Source organism: Pelmatolapia mariae, linkage group LG9 (assembly GCF_036321145.2).
Source record: "Pelmatolapia mariae isolate MD_Pm_ZW linkage group LG9, Pm_UMD_F_2, whole genome shotgun sequence".
Taxonomy (NCBI): domain Eukaryota; kingdom Metazoa; phylum Chordata; class Actinopteri; order Cichliformes; family Cichlidae; genus Pelmatolapia; species Pelmatolapia mariae.
In genome coordinates, this window is record NC_086235.1 from 17491730 (window position 1) to 17508389 (window position 16660).

The 16660-nt window shown below is 41.1% G+C and overlaps 3 protein-coding genes across 4 annotated transcripts in view; 2 read left to right on the forward strand and 1 right to left on the reverse strand.

Annotated features, from left to right (window-relative positions):
* Positions 1–808: 808 nt before the first annotated feature.
* On the forward strand, positions 809–3036 carry mnx1 (motor neuron and pancreas homeobox 1). Its single transcript, XM_063484386.1, has 3 exons — positions 809–1307; positions 1974–2134; positions 2729–3036. Exons 1-3 carry the CDS (start codon positions 809–811, stop codon positions 3014–3016), a joined length of 948 nt encoding a protein of 315 aa, XP_063340456.1. The 3' UTR covers positions 3017–3036.
* A 2322-nt stretch (positions 3037–5358) lies between these two features.
* On the reverse strand, positions 5359–15871 carry nom1 (nucleolar protein with MIF4G domain 1). Its single transcript, XM_063483502.1, has 11 exons — positions 14799–15871; positions 14581–14693; positions 13068–13263; positions 10692–11015; positions 10437–10547; positions 9998–10168; positions 7800–7921; positions 7570–7702; positions 6305–6436; positions 6095–6204; positions 5359–5721 (listed from the first exon to the last, which is right to left on the reverse strand). The coding sequence occupies exons 1-11, from the start codon at positions 15726–15728 to the stop codon at positions 5544–5546; spliced, it is 2520 nt and encodes an 839-aa protein (XP_063339572.1). The 5' UTR covers positions 15729–15871; the 3' UTR covers positions 5359–5543.
* Positions 15872–15950: 79 nt separating this feature from the next.
* The window catches only part of lmbr1 (limb development membrane protein 1), a 40706-nt gene continuing 39996 nt past the window's right edge, over positions 15951–16660 (forward strand). Inside the window, exon 1 of one of the 2 annotated variants that reach the window (XM_063483504.2) lies at positions 15951–16158. In XM_063483504.2, the coding sequence (XP_063339574.1) occupies positions 16096–16158 (63 nt within the window). In that variant the 5' untranslated portion in view covers positions 15951–16095. The remainder of the gene's footprint in view (positions 16159–16660) is intronic. The other variant, XM_063483503.1, reaches the window with a different exon arrangement.

The following is a 16660-nucleotide window of genomic DNA, read 5'->3' on the forward strand; positions in this document are numbered from 1 at the left end:
GGTCACTGTTGTCAGGACAGCCACAAATCACTTCACGTGTAAGGTCTGAAAATTGAGTTGGCGTCATAATCCAACTCGACCTACGCGCTTCGTAATATCCCCCCTTATTATCACGGCTATCGTAAGTATGTTTTGTTTTGTTCTGCTTCGGCTAAACCATGTCCCGTCCTCAAATGAACCATGAAGCATGCAGGCCCAAAGACAGAGCTCACCTCTGGAAACAGGGAATTGTTCTATTTTTATCTGCTCTTGCAGTAGTAATGCGTGTATTTCGCTCAATTCTAAGAAAACTGGGATTTTAATACGTGGTTTCTAATGAAATACTATATTTAAATATAAATATATATTTGCTGTCTTTCAAAGTTAAACCAATACTACCAGCTCACTTCTAATCGAACAAGGTCCTGTATTTTATAAATAGTCACACTGGAAACATGCCAGCCTAAACCTGCTGCTGAAGAATTGCGCATATAAGCAAAATTAGCATCCAGCTGACCGAAAACAGAAAAATATTTCAAAATGTCTGGATCGTTTTTTTCCCCAGTAATGGCAATATTTTATGGAAACAGTAACTCTGCCAGCGCCGTGCTTACAGCAGGGAGGCTTTGTTGGGTGCGCAGTGACGCTTCGGACAGCCCCCTGCCAGAGGGCTGCACCAATCGCCTCCTTCTGACAGGGATTAAGTGTGACACGGAGTTCCTCTCACACACTCCGGATCCCATCATAACTTTTGAGAGGTGGGGAAACGGCTGTGGCTTCTCCTTCAGTCTGAGCAGCAGAGGCGAGAAGGACGCGCACCAGGTCACCAATGGAGAAATCCAAAAACTTTCGCATTGACGCGCTTTTAGCTGTCGATACACCCAAAGCGCAGACCTCGCCGCTGGCGCTTGTCACTTCCCTGTCTTCCTCCTCCTCCTCCATCCCATCGTCTGGAAGTGTGGCAGCCGCGGAGCTGACCACCAGTGCCGATTCTTTACGCGCCGACACGCCGTCTCCGCCGAGGATTTCCACCTGCGGGTTGATTCCCAAACCGGGTTTCCTCAACAGCCCGCACAGCATGGTTGGATTACATCCGCAGAGCACGGCAGGGATTCCAGCACAGGCTCTCTACGGTCATCCCATGTACACTTACTCGGCTGCTGCGCTTACAGGCCAACACCCTGCCCTGTCCTACTCCTATCCACACGGCTCCCATCACCACCACACCAGCGATCCCATTAAACTGACAGCCAGCACCTTCCAGCTGGACCACTGGCTCCGGGTCTCCACGGCCGGGATGATGCTCCCCAAAATGTCTGACTTTAATTGTGAGTAACAGTTTCATGACACAATATTTTGGCAATTTCAAATCCCTCACTTTGAGTAAATCCCCAAAATATTATTCAGCCCTTGGTTGTGGTGTAGTCTGCTTTATGTCTTGTTAAACAAGGTATCTTGAAGAGTAAAAATAATGCTGGCCTAGATGCCCATAAACTGTGATTTAACTTGGAAAAAAGGTTAGATTTGGGAATTTCTGGTGCAACCAATTTCTATCAGATATTATCGTCTGAAGGGAACTGTGCGTGACACACTGATGCTTTTTCATAGAGGAACTAAAATGGACAGATAATGGACAGTGGGAAAGTGGCAGAGGAGTGTGAAACCCACAGTCGACATGCTATTTGCTCACCAGATACTGCCTTTTTGTTTCTGCTCGTTTTAACAGATTTGCTCAAAACTGGGTGGCAAATAGCTTGTCTGTGGATGTATTGACGGGGAGACAAGCTTGCTGTTTGAGAGAACAAGGACGCATAATAAATAGCCTATGCTGCCGTTTCCTTTTTTTTTTCAAAGTATCCTCTACAACACAAACAGTTTTAATGTGATGATTGTGAATATTTGAATATGATGGCTTGCTTTACATAAAATGCATGACAGAAATTGCTGAATGTGTGAAAGCTGACTTCTTTTTTTAAATATATATATTCATGCAGCTCAGGCGCAGTCCAACTTACTTGGAAAGTGCCGAAGACCAAGAACTGCATTCACGAGTCAGCAGCTGCTGGAACTGGAGCATCAGTTCAAATTGAATAAGTACCTGTCAAGACCAAAGCGTTTTGAAGTGGCCACCTCCCTCATGCTGACAGAAACTCAGGTAAAATATGTCTGCACGACAGCACACACAGATTATATATATATATATATATATATATATATATATATATATATATATATATATATATATATATATATATATATATATACATATAAACTAGAATTTTGCAGAATGATTGAAAGAGTTTGTGTTTAGTATTTGATATGAAAAAAATATTTTCTAGCATATATATGAATGATAACTTTAAGTTATGATAACTTAATTTTTCAACTCGTGTTTCTAAACTCTCAAAATGGAAATTCGGCTTTAAAAAATCTTTTAACTTGAAAAAAATGTATATATATACATCGATTAAAGCTGATTTTACTAGATTCTACAGATTTTTTGAAACACTGCATTACATTTCAGGCGGAAGGATGACTGCAATACCCAAAAGGTCAATGTCAGGGGTGACTTTTACGCGCCGATAGCACCTTCATCCGCGTGCTATTTTTAGTATTTTTGGAGAGTTCATGCATAGGCTAATATTGCACACTGGGTGTGGTAGTAAATGAAAGGATACGGAGAAGTTGACGATTTGTTGCCCACGTCTCCTTCACACCAGTTTAAATCATTTATTTTGCCCTTTTCCAGGTTAAAATCTGGTTCCAGAACAGACGCATGAAGTGGAAGAGAAGCAAGAAGGCAAAAGAGCAGGCCGCCCAGGAGGCCGAGAAGCAGAAAGGCTCCAAGGGCGGCCAAGAGAAATCAGACGGACTCGAACAGTCGGATTATCACAGCAAGACGGACTCAAAAAATGGCAGAATAAGAGATTTCAGGGACAGTGACGACGACGAAGGCGAAAATTTCCTGTACAACTCGTCAGACTGCTCTTCGGACGACGAGAGGAATCACAACAGTGACATAAGTCCGCAGCCTTGAAGCTTGAAGCAAAAGGGCGAAGGCAGCGTTTTCCATTTCTAGTGACTCTGGGGGGGCTTTCGCTGTAAAATGCAGTTAGATGCATGTAATCCAACCTCTAATCACCTACTTGGAATTGTGGAGATTTTTGTTTTTGTTATGAAAATAATAAAATGTAGGTCAAGAATAGACCCTCGTGTCATAAACAAGCAATAAAGCAGAAGATTTGCGGTTTATATCGTGCAGCACCCGGCTATAGGTAAAACTGTGACATAGCCTATTGCATGGTTATATGCAAACGCTGTAAACTGGCTCAGGATTTTGCAATATCCACCTGCTGTGATGGTTAGTTTATCAGCAATAATCTTTCAATTATATCCTATCCTATATCCCTTACACTAAATAGTGGCTCTTTTATTTTTGTTCTTTGTGATGTTTTACTTCCTCAGTGCCATATCACACTGGAAAAATGTTATGTTTATTTTTCTATCTGTATTTATAAAACTTACATATAATACATCTTATAATACATCTGCATGCTAAATTATTGTTTAGCGCCTTCGCAAACGATGTGAAATAAAGTGTTTTGGGTTTTTTTTCTATATAAAACTATTTTCTTTCTTGCAAACGCACTCCTTCTGATTTACGATTTTGCTCGCAGTGTGTTTCCGGACAGAGGCTTGTGTTTTCCTCCTTGCTCTGACAGGTCGGGTCATGGGAATTACTGTTAATAGCGCTGTCGGATCTGTGCAAACGTGCAGTGTGAGCAAACAGCAAGGAGTCAGTCAGACGGAGGAAACATTTCACACCACACTAGCAATGGGCTCGTATTAATAAAGCGTTTTAAAGGCGTGTTAAGCGACAAACTTGGCTGCTCAGGCACTATTTTCAGTACTGAAATCATTCAAACTCATAAACTCAGCTTAACAAAATATAAATAATTGACAATTGACCTCACAGGATGCGCGTTTGTGGAAAATGGGCAGTATTGGTGCAAATATTTTGAGCAATAATAATTTAATAATAAGAATATTCTAATCCGTGTAACATTTAAATTCCATGAGGTAACAGCTATAAATTGTAAGAATAGATCACATATATATACATATATATGTGTGCAAGCCAAATAATCTAGCGCCTGGTTTTTGGTGAAAATGAGTGGACATCATCAAATCTCACCGGCTGCTAATGTGTTGATATCCAGCCTCACCCTCTTTCAGACGAACCACGTATTTTATTATATTATGTATATCTCAATTAATCCGACTTGGCCTCTGAGGCAGTTTAATAACCCTCGTGTGCGCGCTTTTACGCATGGGTCTCTTTCCAGAAAACAGGGCTAGCGGTGATTTGACGCGTTATCATTTCCTCCGCAGTCATCAGCGTTAATCTATAGCAGGGTCTCACTGATTATGTGCCATTTGTATCGGGATTACTGAAGGATCTGTTGGTTATCTTCTGCTGTTTGCTTTAGCAGACTAAATCAAAGTTCAGCTGAGGGTCAGACCCACACACCAGGTGAGGCTGAAGGAAACTCTCCGGCTCATGGTTGCAGACAATAGCCAGTGTATGGAGTGCACAGTGAGCCTATTGATCCCATTATCTCCACCTCAGCAGCCAAATTCTGAAGCTTTTCCACCAAAATTCTCAACTGACTCAATTGATGAAGTAATTGTGCTCTCTAAAATTACCTGAGACAGCTCGCAACATTTCCCCCGTGTGACCTTAGTGTCCGGTTCCTGACCTCAGGGTACTGCTCCGAAGTCTTGGATTGATTCAGGCCACACCAGCGGAGCTAATTAATAGGAGCAAGTATCAAATCTAGCAGATTGTCGCTGCTATGCTTACAATGCGGAGAGGCACTGGTGTCAGCTAGCGAACAGTATAGGACAGATTCATGGCTCCAGGTCATTTCATTAAGGCGTGTAAACACCTCTTGGTTCTCTCTGCTCCTAGAGCAAATATCAACAAAAGGATAGACATACACAAATATGCAGCAATCAGCCACGTTTAAGGCTGAAAAAGACCTGATTAAAAGTTGCTTTATCATGTGGAAGGTGTAAATAGACTCAGTAAAGCCCAGAAGAATAGACCCAGGTGACCAAACTGTGCAAAATTAACTCTTGATGCACACTGCCTCCCTGAGGGCAGTCTCTGAAGAAAACGTAGACAGACTTACGCCAACACAAAACAGTTCTTTTTCCACATAAAGGAGTTGAAAGTTAATTTTTTGACATGAAGGTACAGGATATTTTCTTTCATAACAAATATACAAGAGCATGAACATTATGTAATTATTTATTACAGTGTATTACCTGGTGTGTTGCTGGTGTGTGCCTGAGGGAATCAATAACTTTCAAATGTAAAAATCTTTCTTTATTGTACAAAGACACACCAAGGCAAACTGGTAGATTTAACCACATCTTCTTCCTTTATAAGTAACACAGTAGGGTTGTGTTTTTGTATTCGAAGGTCTTCTGTTGTTCCAGTTCGTTTTGTTTTTTCATCACAGTCCATATTTTGAGTTTTTGCTGTGTGCGTTTCTCTTTTACAGTTTTAGCTTTGTCTCTTTTGCCTCCATGGCTTTGGTGGCGAGTTGGGCACGCTCTGACAGCAATGCTGCTTGCTCTGGTGCTCCCTGGGACTGGGCGCTCTTCAGGAGGAAGTGGTCAATGAAAAGCTTCAAGCCCTCCCTCAGCATTCCTAGCTTGGGAATTCCTGAAATCCTGGCGGAAGGGAAACAAAAAGAGTCACAATTGACTTTTCAAGGTGTGAGCTAATAGTTTATAGAAGGTGGATTGTACAGCCATGTGGTATAGCTCTAACACAGCTATGCCTCAGTGCAGCCTCACAGGGCTTTAGTCATGGCTGCAGCTCTTAATTTTGTTGTTCTTGACAGAGGTGCACCAGAAGTTCCTGGCTACAAACTCTGTGTGATGTCCGACTGCACCGATGTGAAAACCATAGCTCCGGTGACTTTACAGGAAGAAAGAGTTCCATGCACTCTACAGAGACAACCTTTCTAAATCAAATGGAAAAAAACCCCTAAACTATCCCCTGCTATGTGTGACATCACTCTCCTGATGTTGTGCAGCTCACCTTCCAAATATGCTGGCCAGCTCCTCGGGCTCAGTTTCTTTCAGCAGTTTGGTCAACACCTGACGCAAGAAGCGCACTGTGGGCTTATCTAGTTCCCCAAACTCTATTACCTAAAGGCACAAACAGCAGAGGTTAATGCAAAGAATAGGTTTAAAGATTTAATCTGTAAAATCAACTAAATACATGTAATATATGCATAATATTGATTACTTTGAGAATGGAGAGTGAGAGGCATTTCCTCTGAAGGAAGCAGGTGACCAGCTGGACCAGATTGTTAAAGGTGCTGCTGGAAAGGTTGGGCAGCTCCCTGAACTTGTCCCAGAGGCTGAACTGGAAAGTCATCTATGAGAAAGGAGAGAGGGTTTGAAGGAATAATTAAATCCAGAAACACACACATATCATATCGTATTGTGTAAAAGAACATCTAACATGACCCCTAGCACCACTGGCTGAAAACCAGCTCCAAACCATTTTTTTTCTTAAGAAGATGCCTTTTAGACACTGTTCATCTGCAGTATATAGTTTTTTCTTAATGCCATTTCTTCTTTTGTCATTCACGTGTCCAGTTTACTTAAATTTTTAGGACACACTGCACACGATGCCAAATATGCCAAGTTTTTGGCCAATAGCGTTTTGTGATTCACCCCATCGGTGCGAAAAGAAAACTATTATAATCCTGTCAAACTGTTACCTTTGGAATTTCTGTAAATTCTACTAATGACAAAGTAATGGGAACAAATTATGTGTTTCTGCTTTTTTTATGCTTGAATGATTCATATGCAAGTTTTAGGTGGCTTAAAAACACTTACAAGGACTTGACTGAAAATGAGTGAAAAAGCAGCCAATGACAAAAGAACCCCCAGAAAGCCCGGAGAACTATTGCTCAAGATCACTTTAAAATAAAAGACAAGTCTGACAAGTTGATGCAAAACAGATAGAAATGAGGGATGGCTAAAGACTTTTACATAACACAATATTGTCATCAGTGATTCCCAAATTAAGCACCTTAAATAACCGACTCCTCTAAAGAGATAACCTTCTCATCGAGACCCAGTTTACATGTGAAAAGCAAACATTCCCACCAGCTCCGTTCTGGAGCTCTTTGATGAGGACAATGGTCACAAGTTTCTGATATGAGCTGCTGGCCTACATGACAGCAAAGTAGGAAGTGTGGTCTCAACGCCATTGTTTGTAATCACAGTTTGAGTCAAATCAGAAGCCAGAGGTGTCAGAGGCTCCCACACTGCAGAGGTGAACTGCAGGCCACACACAGATCACACACAGTTTGAGAGACCGGGTGGTCATATGCACGTGCCAGGTAATTAAATCCCATAATGAACCCTTTTAAACTGATTATGCAAACTTACGAGACCTAAAACTAAAATATTATAAGAAGGATTTACAGTATAATCTACCATAACCACTGATTGAACAAGCAGCACGCACGTCTTACATGGTTTTTCTAATAAGGCTACCTGGAAGCGACGGTCATGTGAGCAAAATTTCTCTCCCAGTATGACGTAAAAGGCGTTGAAGTTTTTCTCTTGGAGACAGCAGTCCATCAGAACATGAACAATCTCTCTCTCCTGCTTGTCCTTCAGACCCATCCTTTAAACATAGCAAATTAAAAATAAATAAAACTTTCAAATGGGCTAAACTACTCCAAAAACTGAAGAAAGAAACAGAGATGTGAGACGAAACAAACCTCAACAGCTTCTCAAATGCATCCAGGTAATCTTCACTGGTCATAAGCACGCAGAAGATGTTCCTTCTGACATCGGTGTTCATCCTCTGTTTCCTGGCCAGCTCTAACACTTTGGCACTAAACTAAAACAAATAAAACAATGACAACAGTTATAGAACGATAAATGCTGTCATTACTGATGAAGCCATGCTTTCCTCGTACCTTATTTATTTGTTAATCATTGTCCTAACATAGCTGCAGGTTAAGACTTTGATGCAAATGCGGAAAATATATAAAAGGATTAAAATGGAGGGGTGTGATCATAGTAGAGTTCCTGAAAATATTCTATAAAAAGATAAACCGGCTAAATGTCGGACTCATAGGAATGTTGACGAACAGCATAGACGCAGAGTGGAAAGAAACTTGCTGCCTCCTTGGAGCCAACAGAGATACTGCTGCAGAAAAGCATTAATAAGAACTCTTTTTAAGCTGGACCAGTGCTGAGAGAGAAGGCTGATGCTCTGCATAATAAGCAGGTCCTTCAGTTTGGAAGATCACTTCTGAAAAGTAAAATAAACCATTCTGATGGCTAACAGGTTATAGATGATTGTGGGTTGAAGAAAAAAAAGAAAAAAGAAAACTGGTTGCCTTAGTATAACTAAGTCCAGCCAAATTGAAATAGCCAAGTTAGCGCAACTTGCTTATTTTGAGTGCACGGTGCTTAGAATAAGTTGATTTTTCTGAGTGAGCAATACTAAACGAATTAGTTCACCTGACATATATGTCAATATAGATCAACTGACATATATGACACATGCCAACTAACATATATGTCAGCTGACATATGTCATATGTGTAAGTTGAACTAATTCATTTAGTATTGTAACTGATATATATATTGACATATATCTCAGTTAAACTAATTCATTTAGTATTGCTCACTCAGAAAAATCAACTTATTCTAAGCACTGTGCGATCACAGAGAACAAGTTCCCCTAACTTGGCTATCTCAAGTCAACTAAGGCAACGAGTTTGGGTACTTATTTTTTAAGTACTAGCAACTTACTCACATTTACAGGGTCCAAATATGCTTAAGTGAAAGGAGGAAAAAAATGTTATCTTAATTTGATCTGCCTAGAAGTGCACTAACGTTTTTTTTTAAGCACATGGCGAGGAAAATGAAAAAAAAAAATATGGTGGCAACCATCAGGTGGTCAGAGTTACAGTGTCAAAATGTACACATTACATATTTGCTGCAGAAGGAAAATTTTAAATCCAGGGACTATTGGAACTTAAAAAAATCTATTAGTTTTCTTCTTGGACGCGAGTAATTTAAAGGGTTTATTGTGGTAGCGTCATCATTGCCAGAATCTCCTCAGCTGTGCTCATGAGGAGGTCATTCACTCCGACCATCAGGGTGTCCAGGCAAAAGCGTGGGTTTGCACAGGGAGGCTTTATTGCTTCTTTATTAACTGTTCTCATGATCGAAGGAGCCAGAATGAAGTGGTGGAGCGGTTAAAATTCATGATAAACTGTCTCCTTTGTTTCTGCAAGGACAAAATTAACAGTTACCAAGTAATTATTCTAGGTAAATATTGTCTTATTCTGTTCATTGTCTTAACTGAACGCACACCCCAGTTATTAATATAGATCTCACAAATAATACCCAAACTACTGGATGTGAAGCTACCTGTAAAACTGGTTATATCCTTGGATGTGTGTTTACTCTAGGTGAAGCGATCCATTGCTTCATCAGTGAAGAACACGCCAAGGCCACACACGGAATATGGAAAATGTCACCTTTGAAAGGATCTGCGGCCCTCTAGATGTCAGATCTGCTTCAAAATGATGATCCTTATAGGAATACGTTTAATTTCTAATTTAATGATGCTTCTGTCCAACTTGTTGTCTTTCATTTTTTTGTCATGAAAAAAAAAAAAAATCAATATCCACCCCTCATATTGATCAGTTTTTGCTAACCAATACAATAATTCTTCAAAGGCATTAAGACAAACAGTCATTCTTTGAAAATCAATCAGTGCCTCCCACATGTTTTTCTACCATTTTTGAACACAGCAGACGGCCACGTTGAATTTTCATGGATATACACACATCTGAAGCAGATGTCTCACACTAATCCAGATGTGCTCCAGGCTGCCTAATTTAAACATGAGTTCTGCTATAATAATTCAATGTCTTTTGCAGCTCCGGTACTCTACCTGTCCTTGAGCAGGGCTTTGTTTTGTGGTTGTGTCGTCTTGCTTGCTGATCATGGGAGCGCCGCTCCATGATGAGCCGACAATCCACCAGCGGCCCACCTGCTCAGCTGCCAGGAGACTATCAAGAGAGACCCTCAGCTTCATGTCACTGCCCCCTGCACTTCTGTGGATCTGAGCATAACAAGGTGTTAGCCATGAGAAGACTCAGCTGGTTAACACCAGTTATATTAGTTGGTAATATTGTGACAGCATTCCTGAAGGTGTGAACTTTTAAAGTAGAAGTTTAAGTCTATAAAAGTGGTACTCTGGGGCCACCTGGTGGTACGAGTGGAGGCTAAAAGAATGATTATCATGTTTAATAGGATTAAGTTCACTTAATTCACAACTTATTTTTAATAATGCAGGTAATAAAATCAAATAAAATATGGCTTTCACCCACCAGAGTCCTCTGCAGCTTCCTTAGTCTCTCCACAGGCTCGGGATCATAGCCAGGGATCTTCCTCATGTCATTGTTTTTCAATGCCATCATTGTTTCCAGCATGAAACGCACCTGAGGACGGGTTTTCACAAGTCAGAAATGCTTCTAAACTTGATACATGGTTGAGAAATCATGACACAGCACTGTGATCAGTTAGGAAATAAAATGTAATCTTGGTTTAAAAAAAAAAAACAAAATCTGATCTCATCTCCCTACCCTGGTTTGATCCTGAAACTTCGACCCCATATCGCTGGCCTTGCGTTGGGCTTCAGAGATGAGCTCCTTCAGAGTCAGAGGATCGTCCTTCCTCAGGGCGAAGCCGACATTCCTCAGCACAAACAGGACCAGCTCGATGTCTTTTTCTGTAAATGTTCCCACCAGCAGTTTTAGGATGTCGAAGATGAGGACAGAATGTACCACCTGGAAGTTATACAGGTGAGCAACGATGGCAATCAGGTTGTCGCACTCTTTGCCTCCACTCGGGTTCTTGTAGTGCTCGTCAAACTTTCGCACAACTGTCTCCAGAAAATGGGCTCCTACCTGCAAAAGGAGAAGATATATAAGATATGTGATCAACATGAGAGCAATATACAGCGCTACGAAAAAGTATCTGCCTTTTTTCTGCTTTCCTGAATTCTTATTTCTTTACACAGATTTTTTTATGTGAAAGAAAATTTAATATGACAAAAACAACCCATGTGATGTTACAGTTTATTTTGTATTTATTCTTTTTGTCCAAACCTACGCGACCCTATTTGAAAAAAATAATCACCCCTTCCTTGTTAAATCTTGAATCTGTCCTAAACCAAATAACTGCTTGCGACCCCTTTGGCACAGCTTTCGAGCGTGAAAGGCCTGTTTAAGCTCGTGCCAAAACATCTCGATCAGATTTAAGTCCAGAATCTGACTAGGCCACTCCAAAACCTTCATTAGGCTTTTGCTGGTCTGTTTTGGATTATTGTCCTGCTGCAGAACCCAAGTGTGCTTGAGTGTCAAGGCATGAACTGATTATGGCCAGTGTGTTTAATCTCAGCAGATTAATGATTTAATAAGAGGCTGCAAATACTTTTTCACCACATTTAGTTTAGATAGCATTATTTCCCTTAACAAATAAAATCATCATTTAAAAACTGCATTTTGTATTTTACTCAGGTTATCTTTGTCCAATATTAACATTTGTTTGATGATCTGAACCATTTAAGTGTGGAAACATATGGCAAATAATAAAAAAGCGCAAAAAATTTAATATATGACAAGGTTTGTAAACAAACCCAAATATTTAAGCCAATAGCACATGGCTTAAAATATCAGCCTAATGCTTATAAAACTATATATAGTGCTACAGCGAATTCGACCAGGAGAAGATGTTGTCAGGTGGTGTTCAACTATTATTGGGCGTTTCAACCCTGAAATACAACAGCCTCAGGTCGTTGGATCAGCAGTGATGGCCAGTCAGTGCCCATCTTCTCCTGGTCCCCCAGTTACCCTCCTCCCTCTTATTCTAGAGCCAACAAGAAGCTCTCTCGGCGGCCTCCTCTAACTTATGGATGGCTGCCTTTTTGTTTCTTCCTCTTATCTTATCTATATCTTCCTTATGTGTTCCTCTCAGACTGTGCAGGAAACCCCGTGCATCCTACTTGGACTGGGAATAGCCAGGCCTGCCACCCTCTGTCTCTGCAGCCTTGGATTAAGTCCTGGTACTTATTGGCTTTTCCCTCTGTAGCTTGTTGGTGATGGAAGGGCGTAATAAACTGAGCGGAGCAAGGCTCCAGTCTCCAAAGTTCAGGCCAAGTAATCTCACTTCATCCAGGTTACTTGTGAACCCAGTGCTTTTGCCCTGGATACTCTACCTTCCTCCTGGACAACTCCCGGACCTCAGCTTGGACCATGTCTCTCCTCTGTCTTGGATCAGATTTTACCCATTACTGGAAGTGAGTGGATCCGAATCCTTGACGCCCCAAGCAGGGGTTGACAGTAACTTCTCTCAATTTCAGCATACTTTCTGCTTGTGCCACTGATGTGCCTGCATTTGCATCCAGCTATTGTAGTGACTCCTGTGTCAGTCACCTTGTAATCAGTCGAGTCTCTAAGGAGCATTACAACCCTGCACATTGCCACGCTGAATTCCTCCACTATTGATGATAAACAAGAGTCTTTGCAGCATGCCTTGCTGGAATAGCCAGACCCTGAATTTGCCTGGTAGGCCTGAGTTTAATATTTATGTTTTATGTCATTTAGAGAATGATATAAACCAATCAAACTGACAGATAACAGTCAGTGTTACAGATCCCCTTCCAATTTATTTAAAGGGTATTACTTTTCAACTGAGATGTGCAAAAGAAGCTAGCCAGTTAGAAAAACAGCCCCCTGTAAATAATCTAAGAGCTGATGTGAATCAGGTCAGTGGTTTTTATTTCTCACACACCAGCAACTGTGTTAACACCTTTATCCATGTACCAGATCTGAGCATCTCCACAAGTTTACAGGAAGTAAAACCAGCCTACAACCTATTTTAAATACCTCTGTGTCTATTTGAAAATTTCTAGGCACACCATAAACCTCAAATTGAGGGCTCAAAGGAGGCGCTCTTACCTCCAAGCCCACAGCATGATGGAGGATGCTGACAAGCAGGATGTGCTCCATCAGTAATCTGTCTGGCATCAGGGTCGGGGTGACGCAGGCTGCTAGCAGCAACTCTGTCAGGGTGTCGTTCATGTCCTTCCTGCTGGAGCTCATATACAGCTCCTCTAGCTGACCGCAGATGGATGACATGTTGGGCTCGCTCAACCTGAGGATGACAAAACAACAATGAACTGTGCAGAATTTAAATAACTTACATTAATTTTTCCTATGTGTTTGAATTTAAACTACCTACTTCTTTCAGTACCTGCATTTAACTAACCAGGTAATAAGCAAGAGCCTTCCACTGAATAATTCCTGAAGTGATTAATTAATATTTTATAAAATGTTTGTTTGCTTCAAATAGTTGGTTGCAGAAAATTCTCTGTATAAAACCTGGATTAAAATCCATCAAAATTACCCATTTATAAATTTAAAACCATGAGTAAGTATTACTAAACTAAGACAAACCACCTATGGCTCATATACTACACTGGAGTTTGTGGGTGATAGTGAAAAAACACTTAAAAGCAAATAAAGTGCTGTGTGAATGTGTGTAAAGGACTGAACGTTGGTTGTAGTACAGGGTTAGTGCTACTGTATACAAGTACCTGTCATGTACATGCCTAAGATGAGCTTTGTAGGCTGCTATCAATATTCTCAGTTAGCTGTAGCCAAGTTTTACATTTTGTTTTTAAAAGGGGGAGGGGTGTTTTCAGCCTTTATTGGACATAACAGTCAAGAATACACAGGAAAGTAGGGAGAGCAGGGGGGAATGACCCTCAGGAAATGGACCAGGTCCAAATTGAACCAAGTCCCTGCAGCCTTTCGATATACGGGTCACCTGCTCAACCAGTGGAGCTATAGCGTCGCACATCAGTTATTATTTAACTGCTTTAGCTGTTATATGTTGTTGGTCCAAGAAGTCAGAGACAGAAAATTCGTTCATATTTATGATCTAGGTCTCATTATTTTGGACAGTGATTGCAGTTTTATCATATCAATAGGTTCGACCCCCCAGATTTGCTCAGTGTTTGCAACCCAGTCAGACCTCTCATGTCATCAGCTGCAGATCTTTTAAGCGTTCCCAGAGTTAGAAGGTGTGGTGAAGTTGCTTATAGGTACTGTGGTCCTGTTCTTTGGAACAAGCTGCATGCTTTCATAGATTTGGTTCTTATATAGCACTTTTCTACTCTACCTGAGCACTTTAATATACGCCTCATTCACCACTTTAAATTATTTCTATCTAACATTGACCCTCTGATGAATTCATCTGAGAGCAACTAGAGGTTTACATCTTGCCCAGCAATGCAGACTGAAGCAGCCAGTGATTGAATCACCAACCATCTGATTAGTAGATGACCTGTTCTACCAGACAATTAGAGCCATGTATTTAAAAAAAAAAGACCCAAAATCAATTGATTCATATAATGAAATGTGCTATATAAATAAAATTCCCATTGGGGGATCGATTTCATTGTGTTACCTGTTCATCAGACCTTTCACGTTCCTCTTCAGTTTTTCTAGCTCAGCTTTGCGTTTATCATCTCCCATGTTACGCAAATGAGGTGGCACGTACTTGCCACTTGTGGAGGTGACCTTGACATTGTAAGAATTAGTTTATGATTAGATTAATAGCTCAGTAAGCAATATTATCTAATGAAGTGATAGAAACAATCAGATATTACATGTATCTGCACTCACAATTTCTGTTTTTGTATTGGGAGCATCTGTTTCTTCCTCTGTTTCCCCTTCTTTTTCATCTTCTGAATCAGGCCCGCCACTATCATTAAGCCCCTCCTGGTCATCCTCCATTTCCTCATCTTCATCCGATTCCTCTTCATTGGACATGTCATCATCTTCATCCTCACCGTCATCATCAATGTCATCATCGCTGCCTTCACTCGCCATCTCTCCTTCAGATTCCGGGTCCTCGCCTGACCCCTGAGAGTCATCTAGCTTTTTAAAGTTCTCTTTGGCTGTTTCCATGTCAACATCATCATCTTCATCTTCATACAACCCCACAGCTGATGATCCAGAGTCAAGCACCCCAAGTATGTAATCAAGTCCATCAGCCACAAAAGACTGAGGGAGACTTTTTTTGTTTTTCCTTTTATTTAATCCAAGACATCGCTCCAGCTTCTTTATTTCTCTGTCCTCTTGTTCATTTGCCTCCATAAGTGCCATTTTTCTTGTTTCCTGAAGCTTATTGACTCGCTTGCCTTTCTTGGAAGGAGGTGGTGTCTCAGACTTGTCTGACTTGTCTTTAGGCTCGCTTGGATGCGACTTCGACCCTTCCTTCTTTGTTTTCTCCATTTTCTCTTTCTGCGTCTGTGGTTGTTGTTGCTTGTCAGCTCTTATTTTCGGGTTTCCTTCATCACTTGGGGGCAGAGAGACGGTGTTTTTGCCCTCGTAGTGACTTTTCATTTTGGCTTTTTTCATTTTCCGCTTTTCCTTGCGTAGTTCCTTTCGGCTCTTCTTTTTCACAAATCTCAACCTTTGGTCACTCTCCGCTTCCTCCGACCCACCTTGGCTTTTAAGGAAGACATCCACTGCCTCCCTGTACTTCTGTAACACGGCATTGCCTTTCTTCTTATTCTTCGTCTTACCTTTCTGCTTCCAGTTCCCTTTCATTTCTACGAATTCAACGGTAGCTAGCTTAGAGATAGCTTAGCCTGTAAACTGCTACAAGCACACAAAATAAAAGAAACTGAACTATTCTGATCATATAAATACCTTACAATGCACATGTGCCTCCATGAGGATGACCCAGAAACACGTGACCTTTTCCCTTCCAGGGCAGCTGCTGACGTATTTTATTTTGGGGCGGTTTTTCGGGGGTGGTTTACATCGCTCCGATGTAAACTGTCTTTAACCAGTCAGAGCAGTCTATGCAGAACAGTAAAGACGAAGCAGAAGGAGTTGCTGCCTTGGTTGCTGTCAGTTGTACAGACGAGAATGTAGGGACTCAGTAGCTTTAATTGTTCTTGCAATATGAAGAATGGAAGAAGACGATGTGACTATTAGAGAGCAGAATTTCCACAGCCAAGTTCGGGAGTACATCGTAAGTAGCGGAGCGGCTAGCTCGCTAACGGTTGCTAGCGTTAGCTTCGCCTGTCAGTTTGACTCGGCAGTATTCGTTTAAGCTTGATATTGTATTTTAAGGCCCATTTAAAAAAATGTAAAAAGAAACAATGACATTTGATACCCGGTTATGTCACACACCAAGTTGGGTTTAAATATAAAAAAGCGCGTGAACCCGCTAATTAACACGAGCTTCCGTTAACGCTAGCTGCCACCAAGTTAATCACAGAAGGAGAACTTGGCTAACGCACTATATGATGTTATTTGGCATGTAAACATCCCCACGGTTAAGTAGAGGTGACTGTAACTGTGGCATTGACAAAATGTCAGGCTCCTGTCTAATTCAAGCTTTGTGTGTCCCATATGTTTCAAATCAGGATGAAGTGTTTATGTTCTCGCTGCTTGATGCTCCGTTTAAAAATCGTACACGTTTTCGCAGTCACCATGTCAGATTTTTATCGCATGATATTGTCGTAATACTT

Coding starts and splice junctions, on each gene's coding strand:
- mnx1 (XM_063484386.1), top strand. CDS start 809: ATGGAGAAATCCAAAAACTTTCGCATTGACGCGCTTTTAGCTGTCGAT. Junction 1,308..1,973: donor CAAAATGTCTGACTTTAATT/GTGAGTAACAGT, acceptor ATATTCATGCAG/CTCAGGCGCAGTCCAACTTA. Junction 2,135..2,728: donor TCATGCTGACAGAAACTCAG/GTAAAATATGTC, acceptor GCCCTTTTCCAG/GTTAAAATCTGGTTCCAGAA.
- nom1 (XM_063483502.1), bottom strand. CDS start 15,728: ATGAAAGGGAACTGGAAGCAGAAAGGTAAGACGAAGAATAAGAAGAAA. Junction 13,264..14,580: donor GTGAAAGGTCTGATGAACAG/GTAACACAATGA, acceptor TGTCATCCTCAG/GTTGAGCGAGCCCAACATGT. Junction 5,722..6,094: donor CTGGCCAGCATATTTGGAAG/GTGAGCTGCACA, acceptor CCCTTCCGCCAG/GATTTCAGGAATTCCCAAGC.